The 14940-nt window shown below is 35.4% G+C and overlaps 1 protein-coding gene across 1 annotated transcript in view; it reads right to left on the reverse strand.

The window, feature by feature from the left end:
• Nucleotides 1-14313, reverse strand: part of LOC138308134 (uncharacterized) — a 31529-nt gene extending 17216 nt beyond the window's left edge. Inside the window, exons 1-3 of the mRNA XM_069249075.1 lie at nucleotides 14253-14313; nucleotides 5596-5702; nucleotides 3327-3433 (exon numbers count right to left, since the gene is read on the reverse strand). Of these exons, the coding sequence (XP_069105176.1) occupies nucleotides 3327-3433; nucleotides 5596-5702; nucleotides 14253-14313 (275 nt within the window). The remainder of the gene's footprint in view (nucleotides 1-3326; nucleotides 3434-5595; nucleotides 5703-14252) is intronic.
• Nucleotides 14314-14940: the final 627 nt, after the last annotated feature.

Below are 14940 nucleotides of genomic sequence, written 5' to 3' on the forward strand. Positions count from 1 at the left end.
ACCGGATGACATGACACAGGGGCACGCAACATATTCATTAATGATTACGCCTAGTAGATATACATGTACACCATATTCTAAAAGATGCACGCATGATCAAAATTCTATATATATTAACAGCATTTACGTGCCCCTGTGCAACAGGTAGGCCTAGATGGCATATTTCAACAGTTGTCTCCATGTAACACAAATTAATCCGCGCGCGTGAAATGCCATGTAAGATAGATTTATCTTACATAGCTATCTAACATGGGCAAACTCTATATAACATAGCCTGATATGAGAGAAAGCAACATTTTATTATATTTAAGGTCATCTTTCGTGCTAGATGACCCAGAGTCATCATGCCTCGACCGCCGTCTGTAAACTTTCCTTGAAGCCTTGAATGTTACTGATATCATTACTGGGCCAGTAGCATGCTTGGATGAAGGGCTAACGTGTTTGTTCAAAAAATGTCCTTGACCTTCATTAAGGTAACAGTAGTCAAATATGCTACAATAATCTTAACACAACTTACTTTGTATTTCATTTCTACTATATAATGTATCAACGGTCAAATGAACGATTAGGCCCATTGAGGTTTTTTTTAAATAAGAGCAGTTGGGTAAGACGTATGTAGGGTTCACCCCATAGATATGATTGTTATTAATAGATTGTACACGGACGTGTTTTCCCAGAAGGTGTGTTATATTAGCTCTTAAAATCGCTACTAGTCATAGAGTTCTCCATGGATTGTAACCAAATTTGGCCACAAACATCCTTGGGGGGAAGGGGAACAGAACTTGTATAAATGTTGGCTTTGATCCTCCAGGGGCAGGAGGGGCGGGCCCAATAGCCCTGCAGGTAGGGCGTTAGAATTGTACCTGTTGCCCCTATTGCATGATCGTAAAAGGCGACTAAATTTAAGGATCTTATCTTTTTACTTCTTCCTAACTGACTTTATCTTTCCTAATGCCTCCCTTGGCACCGCCTCACTTTTGGCCTTGAGTTGAGCGTTCGCCCCTGTGAGGAAGGCTCTGGGTTCAGTCCCCTGGCCGAGACACATCAAAGTCTATAAAAGTGGTAGTTTCTGCTCCTGCTTGGCGCTCGGCGTGCAGGGAGTGGGACGACTGGTTCGCCCGTTGTCAGTATAATGTGACCGGGTGGGGTGTTTTGCTTGTGTCTTCGACGGCATGCTTCAGTGATATAGCACTATAAAAAGGGCAACAGTTCCACTATGCAAGAAGACACTACATGAATATACCGCAGTCTCCTAAAACACGCACCTCGCACAACATACACGCAACACACCGCATACATGGGAGGCCGTCCTTACATGACCATAGCTGTTAATAGGACGTTTATTAATCAAACAAACAAACAAACAAACCAATAGGGGAAATAGAGGTAAATCCTTTAAATCGCTACTAGTCATAGCGTTCTGCATGGATTGTAACCAAATTTGGCCACAAACATCCTTGGGGAAAGGGGAACAGAACTTGTATAGATTTTGGCTCTGACCCCCTGGAGGCAGGACGGGTGGGGTCCAATAGGGGAAATAGAGGTAAATTCTATAAATCGCTACTTGTCCTAGAGTTTTGCTTGGATTGTAACCAAATTTGGCCATAAACATCCTTGGGGGAAGGGGAACAGAACTTGTATAAATTTTGGCTCTGACCCCCTGGAGGCAGGACGGGTGGGGCCCAATAGGGGATTAAAAGGTTAACAGGAAAAGGTTTCAGAAAAGAAACAATGAACCTGTATTCAGAACATAACTTGGCATCACAAACCACGTGAGCGATACAGACCCTCTGGGCCTCTTGTTGAATGTTGTAAGTGTTTCAGTTTGGTTTAGTTATGATGAAATATCTATATCAATTAAGATCAGACCTTTTCTTATGTGCTCTGTTCTAGAATGAATTTAGTTACCTATGTCACAGTGTTCTAGACCTCGTCTAGTAGACCGACGGATTTATGAAAATTATCTCCATTGTCTCCATCTTGAATGGCGCATTGGGCTATAAAAATATTTCAGATGGCTTCTTATCTGAATTAATTAGTAGAATCTATATTTATCTGGAATAGCCATGCTTGTAACCCACATAACACAATGCGCAAAACCCGTGCTGCTCTATAGAAGCGCAGACGGCAAATAGACCACAATGGATTAAACGTTACAGAGATGTTTCATTCTGTTTCATATTACGTTCTACGGGATGATATTTCCTCATTAAACCGTGTTCAAAAACGATCTTATGCTTAAGTCAGCTATCTCTTCAATTGTAATTGAGGCTTTTGTTCGCGACTGTCATAAATCTAGCGATTAAAATATTACGTAAGTAGGCTGATGGCCTGCTTACAAGCACTGAAGGATTTTTTTAGGTAGGATAGCTAGCTACGTTTCACAAAAAGCCTTACGACTACAAAACGATGATGGAACCTCTATGTACTTTACACGTCCCCTAATACGAATCTTTTAACAATCCTGCTATCCTAATACACTGTTCAAAAGCATGTTAATCCTGTATTATGGTGGCAATTTGAAATATTTGGATACGAAATAACCTACTTAAAGATGTTCCACCGCTGACGAATGGCATTTTTTCTCTATTTAAGATAGCAGCAGACGAATTAATGTTTTTCATCAGGTAGAAAAGTTACTAACTTTACAACATTACCACCATTGAAAAGTTTGAACTACATATTTTACTTCAATATATAAATATTAGAAATGATTAATTACATCCTGAAAAAAAATCCACCATACAATGTCCTATATGGAATGAAGTACTGAGTGCGCATGCTCATAGAGCAAAATAAATATGTATATTTGTATTAATTTATCTCATTTACATTCAATTAAACATTAGTTATTGTTCAAATGATGGGTGTCGTTTATGCTCTGTCGGTGGTGGGGCATCTTTAAGCATTAAATTGCTTTCTTGGGGGGATTTATGGTCCTATTCTCCCAGGATTTCAGATAAATTGAATAACGCGCGATAGTGCGTTATGATAGTTGTGTTTTTCAATTTATTAATTATTTGGTTTTTCATTAGCACGCAAGTACGCACAATTAATGCACATTGCGTCATTACGTCATGACGTCATTCAGAACGACGTCACATGTTAAACAAATCACTACACCAACGGGAGTTATAGGATTATATGACATATTTGATTGATAAGGTTATATAGTGTCAGTCCCGAGCAAATGAAAATATGTACGGATGAGGTACGAAATAGTAAATAACTTGAAGGTACTAGAGTGTTTATTTATGTGTTTGTTTTATTACCATTTAACATATTGACTCAGTCTGAAATAAAACTTCATAAAACGCAATACTTACGCCCATCTTGTAGTCGAGAATAATAGGTTATACCGGACCTCTCCTAGACCGAGACAAACAGTACAGTTTATCTGGTTCTTGGTGCTATTTGATCCGATATAAGTATCCTGTGAACAAAAAACATGTACTTTATCAGTAATGATTTAATGATTCGATATTATTATAGTAATTCAAATATTATATATAACTATGAAGCTTAGTTTAATTGTAAGTCAATTACAAAGGCCCCAAATCAGCCCCAAATCAAAACAAATGTGATATATCGAATATTCTAATATCGTAAGGTCAAACAAATGTGATATATCGAATATTCTAATATCGTAAGGTCAAAACAAATGTGATATATCGAATATTCTAATATCGTAAGGTCAAACAAATGTGATATATCGAATATTCTAATATCGTAAGGTCAAACAAATGTGATATATCGAATATTCTAATAACGTAAGGTCAAACAAATGTGATATATCGAATATTCTAATATCGTAAGGTCAAACAAATGTGATATATCGAATATTCTAATATCGTAAGGTCAAACAAATGTGATATATCGAATATTCTAATATCGTAAGGTCAAACAAATGTGATATATCGAATATTCTAATATCGTAAGGTCAAACAAATGTGATATATCGAATATTCTAATAACGTATGGTCCAAACAAATGTGATACATCGAATTTTCTAATATCGTAAGGTCAAACAAATGTGATATATCGAATATTCTAATATCGTAAGGTCAAACAAATGTGATATATCGAATATTCTAATAACGTATGGTCAAACAAATGTGATATATCGAATTTTCTAATAACGTATGGTCAAACAAATGTGATATATTCTAATAACGTATGGTCAAACAAATGTGATATATCGAATGTTCTTATATTGTATGATCAAACAAAGTGTGATATTTCGCTTTATTGATGGTATGTCGTTGGCTTTGGCCTCAGATCAAAACATACAGAAATAGAAGATTTTATGTACAGGTAACATCATGCACGTAATCCAATGTTTCAGGCCTATAATGTTACGTAATTTTTGGGAACTAGGTGAAATATTTAACACGTCAGCAACTAAAACTTGATATTCTGAAGGACATTTAAGGTCGTGAGAAAGGCGTCTGTTAAATACGAGTTTAAGCGATGGCAAATATATGTATATCCATGTTGCAAATAATAATTGACTAAGTATAAAAAGCCATACAATCACTTTTAACGATTAATTGTAATTGACGGCTATCACAAGCTCCAAAGGCTTTGATATAATGGTCAATGTTATTGACAAAATTAAATAAAAAAATGCACAGAGGCCAGTACAGCTAGGTTAGACCACTAACCTAGCTGTATTGGCCTCCATATCTCTTCAAATGATATTATAGTATTAGACGACTGTGATATTCAAATTATATATATTTTTCAAAAATATTTATGAAGTTGTGAGTCCTAAGATTGTGTTGCCTGTATTTATAGTATTAGTGCAGATGCTTCTTTATTTATTTTTATTTGTTTGTTTGTTTTATGAGGAATCTCGGGGGACCTAACCCACGGGGCCTATTGACGAAAAAAATCCATTTTTATCCTGAAAAAAAAGATGACCCGACATATTACAACAAGCTCTCCACCTCTGGGAAGCAGGATCGATTCCCATGTGGGGCAGTTGCCAGGTACTCCGGGTACTCCGGTTTTCCTCCACCGAAAACCTGGCCCGTCCTTACATGACCATGGCTGTTAATAGGACGTTAAAGTAATAAAACCAAATGTAAAGCTCTGTACAAAAGTGGTGACGATTCACGACTAGACTTCGGACCGTATGGCCAGGACAAAGGAAATAATATACCTGTTTCCTAACATTGGTATCGTTTGAAAGGAAATTGAAATAAGGATTTTTCGGGAATTCCTAAATTTGTTCACCCTACACAGGGATTAAGATATACCTTTTCCTAGATACGACGAATGATAATGTTACTTTGCAATATTTTAAGTCATCTAACGACACTTTCAACCTTTCAACGTATATTATTCCACGAATCACTCGGTTAAATAACATAAGACTAAGGATTATTTCATTGTAAAATCCAATTTCAGTGTTTTCCGTCTAAAACTAGACCATATCCTGATTATAAGTTATTTTCTACTCGAAAATTTCCAGAATTAAGTGGTATTTTGTCATAATATTAAAAACTTAATTATTAGTTGTCATAATATTAAAAACTTAATTATTAGTTGTACTCGTCAACCAACATCTACACTCCAGTATTTTATACTTACGGCACTATTGGTCATTTCGTTTTGTAGGGAGACGGGGATCGGCATGAAGTAGTAAACACCAAAAACCAGGAAACTGTTACTCAGCATCACACCGTACCTCCACCTGGCTACAGTAACATAGAGGTTTGGAGTTTAAGGTCCACGACGTTTCAGAAACAAAATATGAATAACAATTTTAACGTCATTTCATCTATGTAACACCAAATGCAAGATTCCTATTGTAAATATATGTAATCGATATTCATGTCGGCGCTTTGCTTGAGGTAGTGATATATCAACTACCGACGACACTTAAAATAAGACGACCCGCATTATGGAAAGTATATGGTTTACTAATGTTTATTCAATTTTTGTGTAGTTTTAACGGTAAGCATTTGGTCAGTGGTCACCTGCTCGATCACGTGTGTGCTCTCCAGGCACTCCGCTTTCTTACCACTCTTATGTCCATTTGAGCACCGTGTCATAGAACGTTGAGCATCGTGTTTAGCAATCGATGTAAAAATACATTTAATCAATTAATATCTTTTTTAATGAGTCATTGTTTCAAATTATAACAGAAAATAACAAATATACAGTCGGATACGAGTTTTGTGTGGTGGAAAGTGTTATACAATAAAACGCGTAAATATTCAAGATTTCTGCTAATAACTTTACCAACCGGGACTTCATTTCCGAATTAATAGACTCATATTTTGAGTTAACAGACTTACATTATTTATTTCTGTTCAAGCTACATGTTTAGAATACCTATAAAAAGTGTAGCGTACATAGTGTCTCAAACGGAACTAATCTGATTTTGATTTTTATACATCTACTACCAATGTAAGTCGTATCATACTTAAATTGGAGTGTTTACTATTCGAATTATAAAATCTCTCAAAAAGGGTCCGTGGAGTCGGTTACTGGTTTATCACCTACATGACTTTGACTTTATTATTAGATTTTATCTCAATGTTTAATGATTATGGACTAAATGTCGGGGCAGTACTGTAGTTCTGTGGCGAAGTCTGTGGACTAAATATCGTGTCAACCCTGGGAAATCGGGTAAGTTGGCAATACTGTAGTTCTGTCGGCGTAGATTATGGACTAAATGTCGGGTTAACCCTGGGGAATCTGGTGACTTTACAATACTGTAGTTCTGTCGGCGTAGTCTGTGGACTAATTGTCTAAAAACGGGTCCAACCCTGGGAAATCGGGTAAGTTGGCAATACTGTAGTTCTGTCGGCGTAGATTATGGACTAAATGTCGGGTCAACCCTTTGGGATGATGTGAGTTGGCAATACTGTATTTCTGTCGGCGTAGTTTATTGACTAAATGTCGGGTCAACCCTGGGAAATCTGCTAAGTTGGCAATACTGTAGTGCTGTCGGCGTAGATTATTGACTAAATGTCTAAAAAAAACCGGGTCAAAACAGGAAAATCGGTTGAGTTGGCAATAACGTAGTTCTGTAGGCGTAGTTAAATTAAATGTACTTTGTCGAGAATCAATGATGGACATGCATTCTGAATCTCATTACATGGTTTAAAGATTAGGCTAACAATTACTGGCCATGCATGACTTACTACTGCGAGCAGATGTTGGATATGTGAGCACTGTTTAAGGTGAGCGCCGCGGGCACAAGAAGAGATATGGAATGTTGTTCGGGAGTCTCCCAGGTAAAAAAAATACAATCTAGATTCCAAATGGTATCATTGGGTCGCAATCGGCAGTTTTTGCGTGATCTATTAGTATACAGAATAGTTAACATCGAATGGGTCATGCTGATATATCTGTAGGATATATAAAATATAAATGTCAATGGAAACGAGTTCGTTTTAGACTCGTCATTTCCAGGCAAGTACGTTATCTTTGATGATAAGTGTTCAATGAATGTGCACTTATATTGACTTGGAAGATATAAATTGTATCCCATCTTTTAGCAAGAAGACCTGTTCGTAATTTAGAATGAGCAAAGTTCAGATCATCCCCCAAAATAAAGGAAACATCTTTATTTCTCACTTTCATATTGTTCATGCTATGATTTCATCTTTCTTTTCCACCAGAGAAACTTGCTTACGAAACCTATGCGAGTACAAAATACATATCCACATATAGACCGAAACATATAGACCGAATCATCGGTCTCTTAAAATGTGCTCCTTTTCTTTTTGTTGTTTTTGTATTGATACGCTCTTCTCATTTTAAGAGACAAATGATTTGGTCTTATCCACATATAGAGTGAGCATCACCACATAAAAACTAGTATGTCCCCCAAAAAATGATCTCTAATCCACGACTTCCAAACCTGAAATGCTTAGGATCAAATTAAAGTTCCTCTCAGGCAAAAGAAAACCCATTAACTTCCTAAAATTTAACGGCAGGCCATATTGAGGGACCTAATCCAACCAAAATGGCTTTTTGACCTATACTATTCCTTTGCTGTTGATACGGAGGCAAGTTTGGCTAGTCAGGAATATTATCATGTAAAACGATATAATTTTTTTTATAAATTAATTTTCAATACTTTTCAATTGTAAAGACTGTCACTTCCACACGTGGTATACCCATTCTAAAACGAGTTTCACAAAATTATACACATAAAACTCCAAAGTTACCAATACAGTCCAAACGTCCCTCGAATATTGAAATTTCTCGACTTTAATACACAAACTTTGGAAAAATGATATGCATGAACAGGATTATGTGCTTACATGTCAGTGTCTGGTTTAGATAGAACCAAAATAACATTTGAACATATATTAACATATCTACCATTTATTTGAATTGACAATTAGTGCTATTGCTATATAGACTTATAGAAGAACTGAGGCAATGTGCTACATTATCATGTTTTTAAAAAACGAAAAATAAAGGTAAACGATAAAAGGTCATTATATATATTGTATATATTTTTGTATGATCTTTTTATCTTGATCATTTGTAAGACGATCTGTTAAACTCGTAATCAAGTTTAAACTAAGTCTATCATTATCAAACATTTCAATATAACTTTGATTGTAAGATGTGATATTTCTGCCACTATTATACAGTCGGTTTGTGTCCCGTTCCTAATAGATAGAGGTGATGATTGTAACTTACCTGTCATCCTCTCGCTCTCTCGCTCTAATAGAGCAATATAATATCATCAGAGTAGCACAGGCGACAAACTTCCACTGTCTCTTAAACACGTATCAGCACTGACAGCTGATATTTAGGTCATCATTTTTTATTGAAACTATATAAAATACGAATTTAAAAACAGACGAGACAGTAACATGATTACAATGATTGTGTGTATTTCGTTGCAGTCATGAATTTTCCTGACATTCTAAATATCTTAATAACGTATAATAAATAACGTTTGCATATTTAAATAAAATCACATATTTAAATTGAGAGCTAACACTTTTAGAAAAACCAAATTTACATTAAAATGGATAAAAGATGCATAGAAAAGTAATTACTCGGAGATATTGCAGTTGTAACACCTTTTCTTCGTCATCATATCACCAATTCAAACGCCGATTGAAGTAAATTTAAAAAAAGAGTAAATTGCTTTTATAATCTAAGAGATACAAACTCTTTAGGCATATCCCGACAACAATTTCTTTCCTATTTAAAATTGACCTGCCCTTTGTGTATATTGTGCAACTATGCAAGGTAGACACTTTACATATGGTGATGTATTGATTCAGAAGTACAAACACTGTTACAAAAATTTGAACAAAAACATAATATATCCCTTCTGCAATGAAAAAAGTCCTTTCTTTCTGGACTGATTTCTGATAATAATCCATATATTTATAGGGTTGAAATAATTATCGCTATAAACAGTCTATATACACAATGATGTTCTTCCACAAATAATTACATGCTCTAAGTCTACACCTCTGTAATATTGTAATGTCGTTTTAGAACGATCACGTCAGCGAATTATGAGGTTCGGTGGTTTTGACGTCGCTGGTTACAGTTTGTCAGCAAATAAACAAAATGTCTTAGTAGTACGACTAAAACATGAAATTCAGAAGAAACTATATCATCATTTTATAATTGTAACGATTATCATTGCTATTTCATAGACCACTGAACGTGACATTAGGAATGACTATAGATGACTAGAATTTGTTTTAGGACTAGTTAAACACTGTTCCTTGACTAGAGCGAAGCCGTCTGACAATGCACAGAAGGCGACCATGCAACCGGCTTCACATTAAGAAATGGGAAAATAAAAAGTTTCACCTCCACTGAATACACACAATCTAGAGGATTGCTCTTTTGACCTGAATGGAAACAAGTTTTTTATAAACATGTTACATATTTACACTTCAATAAAAACTGCCCGAACGAATTAAAGTAAAAAACTGGAAGCATCAAAAGCATTCGTTCACACAAACGTTGCCATCTCTTTGATATACAAGTATATCTATATGTACAATTTTAGTAATAAAATACTGCTACACTTAGCGGTAAATATGCTTTTTAAAAAATATACTTTATCGCTGACGAATGATTTGTTTCATCTTTTAAATGCAGGAGCAGACTAATTAGTATTTTTCTTCAGTAACAAATAATTCGTATGAAGTTTGTGGTACTATGTACTATTTATGTATTTTTGTGTTAATTAGACACACATACATATATAAAGGATCAGTTACTTTAATCCCATTGCCTGACTGAAAATGCGCATTGTTATGCTCCTTGGAAACCTCGTACTTTATCTTTGGCTTACAACAAACCAGAGCCACACAGGTAAATGTAAAACATAATGTTTGCAAATGTGCATCCACTGTTGATTTTAGATGTCAGTGGTCTTTGTTCTATGCCATTTTAAATGTAGGTCATGGCAACCTTATTTTGCAAAAACCAAGGTCAGTATCCCACATTCATCTTTTTGACCTAATTTTATTTGTCATTAACTTTCATAATTCATTTTCATTTCCAATCATCATTTTCTAAAAAGAGAAGGTCACAATAACCTAATTTTGATTGTCATTGAAGAGACAATTTATTGTAATAGTACATAGAAATTTGCTCATACATCGTAAACAAACTAGTTCTAATGGAAGTCAAATTTGTTGGTATAACTGTTATATGCTATAAAAGCCCACTATGGTGAAATGTGTATAAAATGTTCAAAATCGCTCGCTGTTACCCGTTACATATTGTAGTCGAACGTATTGTATGCCGAACCCTGGCCCTTGCCAGTGGAGAAAAGCAACTTTTGACCAGAGCTACTGAAATAGCTCTTAGAGTAGTGTATTTACCTTAAAACATGTCGGTGTATGCCCCTGTTTAAAAACAATTTCATCAACTGCTCTGTAGTTACAATTGAGTTTTGTTTAACACATGTGACAATGACTCGGGTGTGGGTACAGCGTACATATTTTACCTACTTAAATGTATTGCTATACCATGTGGAATTTCAACGGTATCAGTTAAAATACTTAACAATGTCGTGATATTTGTAAATAAATTTGTTATATGTTTCATAATGAATGTAGAACACTACATTGATACCATATTCTGCTTCGTGGTTAAGCAAACAGAATTTGCCTCACTTAATTATCCCTTTAACTTTCATACTTTTATTTCGTTTTCAATCGTCATCCAAAATCCAAAGCAGAAACAATATATTAAGATTTTTGTGTTTAACAGAAAGCGTTTTGGGTAAATAGTGATATTTTGCTTGGTAAGCTGACAATGTTTATTACTCCATTAGTATAAGTCAAAGATGTTTCCTCCTATAGCTATATTGACAAAACTTGACTCTTTTTAGTTGCCCTTAGAACACTCTCCTCAGCATATTTCTATCTACTACACAAATGCCTAAAATAACCAAAGTTTGTCCTTCCCTGAAAACTGGTCTCTTGGGGCCCGTAGCTACAAAATAGTTGTATATAAAATAAAAAAGAAACAAACAAAAAAAAACAATTATGAAATATTTTCTATTTTTTTATTTTTATTTGCGTGTATACAAATGGAATTAATCACAAGTTCGGTGTTATGTCAGCGACATTTCCCCAAAGGTGAGGCGTTACTTTGGGTTGTTGTATGGCTGCTTAGTGTTTACCAAATTATTGTGCATGGAAATACATTATGGTTCACAACATCCGATTCTGCCTGTTCTAATGGTAATTTTAGTGGTCGAAGATCAAATAGTAAAATTGATTTTTTTTTTCTGTTTTACTTTTAAATTCTATATTAAGAAAATATTTGTGTAGATATAATATTTTCTGCAGCGATTTAATAGCTTGACATTGATATTTGCACTACATGTGGATCTTAACCTTATTAAGGTGGACTGAGTGAAGGGAATATTTTATTTCATATTCAATGAATGGTATCGTCCGTCAATTACGGATCGTCGTGTTCTTTCCATGTTTAAAGATGGTACGAATGGACCTAAAGTTACTTTCCAAGTTCAAGGACACACATATTTTAATATCTGGACCTACATATAGACTTGAAAAATCAGTCTTTTTCTTTTCCAGATCCAATACACATCACCTCTGATTTTTAAATGTTAACGTTAGTCACTGGTACTATTTATAAAACCTCCTTTATTGGATAATTTTGATATTATATCATCCACATGCTGATAAGTGGTGACCTCTTTGATAGAACAGGTACTTTTATCAATTCTATCAATATCAATATGCTTTTTAAATCAACTGACCAAAATTTCAAAAAGTCCAAAGACACAACACCGCAGATTAGGGTATTCTTGAAATCAGAATAGGGAAAGTACATGTAGCTAGAAACCAAGCTTTAATAACAATAATCAATCCACGTCTGACATATTTAATACAAAAATCAGAAGAGAACAGTATAGATAGCAACATTTGACTGGAGATAAATGGCAGAAAACAACAAAATCAGGTGTGTGTCAGCATGGTATTTTACATTACATTCGTTTTTCAAGAATCATTAATTTGATTAAACAACATTTGAATCACTTTTTTCTAATAAAATACGGATGTATATACTTTTTCTCCTCACATGTATCAATAATGGACACCAACACTGGATGCTCGGATTACTCACAATTAAGGCATTGCGCTACACAGGCAAAAGTGCCACACATGTAAATCATGCGTGGCAATTTTCATGTGATTTTCACATGAATCTCATGTGTAAATCATATGATTTCTTGACACGCTTGATTTTCGCATGAACATTTCATGTCATTCTCATATATTGCGCTTGAAATGAGATATCATGGTCTTAAATGCGAGGTACGAGAAGTTTTAATTAGCCATTGACTTACAGTTTTCTTTTGAAATCAAGTCTAAGTTCGTTATTAAGTAGGGCTAAATAACATAATTAGGTCAATGTATTTTTAGGTGCGTGAATTGTGAGACATTGACCATTGTGGTGAATTGTGAGACAGTGACCATGGTGGTGAATTGTGCGAAAGTGACCATTGTGGCTAAGAGTTTTGTCATTTCACAGCAGGTACAGTCAAGAATGATTCTAAAGGTTTCGTACATTGCTATGATCTTCATGTAAAATATGCACAGCATTGTATCTAAACAATATTGACATATTGAATCTAGAACGGTTCCAATACTGGCGCGTAATATTATTTAAATGAGATGTTATTTAGATGGTTAAGATGTTGGAATTCATCCTTAATGTTAATGGTCTCAAAAGCCAGACACTCGCCAATACGGCTGATATGGGCCACGCGTAAGGATGACAAAACAGTTACTCTAGTAAAGCAGTTGCCAAACTAGTAAAATGACAAGACACGTTGGCAAGTGCTTTTTACTAAAGCAGTTGCCATGAAAATCACCACAAATGTGTGTACAACTACAGTTAAGTAAAGCAGTTGCCATGTCGGCCGATATATCGTATAAATGATTGGTAGTAGAGCAACTTCAGGTAGGGCGTTAGAATTGTACCTGCTGCCCCTATTGCATGATCGTAAAAGGCGACTAAATTTAGGATCTTATCTTTTCTTTTCTTCCTAACTGACTTTATCTTTCCTAATGCCTTCCTTGGCACCGCCTCACTTTTGGCCTTGCGTTGAGCGTTCGCCCCTGTGAGGAAGGCTCTGGGTTCTGTCCCCTGGCCGAGACACACCAAAGTCTATAAAAGTGGTAGTTTCTGCTCCTGCTTAGCGCTCAGCAAACGGGGAGTGGGACGACTGGTTCGCCCGTTGTCAGTATAATGTGACCGGGTGGGGTGTGTTGCTTGGTGTCTTCGGCGGCATGCTTCAGTGATATAGCACTATAAAAAGGGCAATAGTTCCACAATACAAGAAGACATAACATGAATATACCGCAGTCTCCCAAAACACGCACCTCGCTCAACATACACGCAACACACCACATACATGGGAGGCCGTCCTTACATGACCATAGCTGTTAATAGGACGTTAATTAATCAAACAAACAAACAAACAGCAACTTCCAACATACACTCGAGGTGTTGATGACGTAAAACTTCGACTGATGTGTTCTGATTGGAAGTAAGATAGGCCCACTAGCTTTATATTACAAGGAAACACGAAATGAATAGTTATGATTTATATCCACGATAATTCAGGTAGGCTGATGAGAAAAATCTGCAATGTGATAATTTATTAAAAATAAGTTGTAGACTACAACCTTATTAAATAACCGACTCCCATGGATGTATATTGGTGATATAAATCGTCAGCAATTAAAACCTACCTCGTTTTGCCATTGCTGATCGAAGAGAAGAAGTCACATTGTCGTTGTCAATCCTCACCATTTTCGCGCCAATTTTCGCACAGTTCGCCTACGATATATATATATATATACATGTATATAAATATATACGTAAGCTAATGCAAGTACATGTATCTATCCATAAAATTGTACCTTTTTCAAAACATCGTTAACGTCATAAAACAAAGCATTTCTTATAGTTAGTATTTTTAATATTGCGATGATTCATCGACAATATCATAAATCAAAACAAGGCCTATGTTCTTCATTGATGATTGTCAATATTTGTAATATCTATAAGTACAAATCGGCCGTATATGTGATTTCATTATATCCTACAAGGGCCAATATATTTTTCCAGATGTGTACATATACGCATGCAAGTTCTTTTGTTTCATTATATTGATGTGTACATGTAAACGAACCAGTATCACGTCTTGTACAGATATTATCTCTTCTTTTCACATGATTTAGTATAATGATTGAGAAGGAAGCAATGAATCCTATACCCCCGAAACGATCTCTAACTAGTGGAAGATGATGGGCCTAATCCCATGACCAAATAAAGACAAGAATCACGTTTACTGTGTTAACGTCTGCTGAGAGAATGTATGGCGATATAGCGTATATCGTATTTCCCAGAATGCAACATTCAAGATGGCGGTCTACA

This window comes from Argopecten irradians, chromosome 14 (assembly GCF_041381155.1).
Source record: "Argopecten irradians isolate NY chromosome 14, Ai_NY, whole genome shotgun sequence".
NCBI lineage: Eukaryota > Metazoa > Mollusca > Bivalvia > Pectinida > Pectinidae > Argopecten > Argopecten irradians.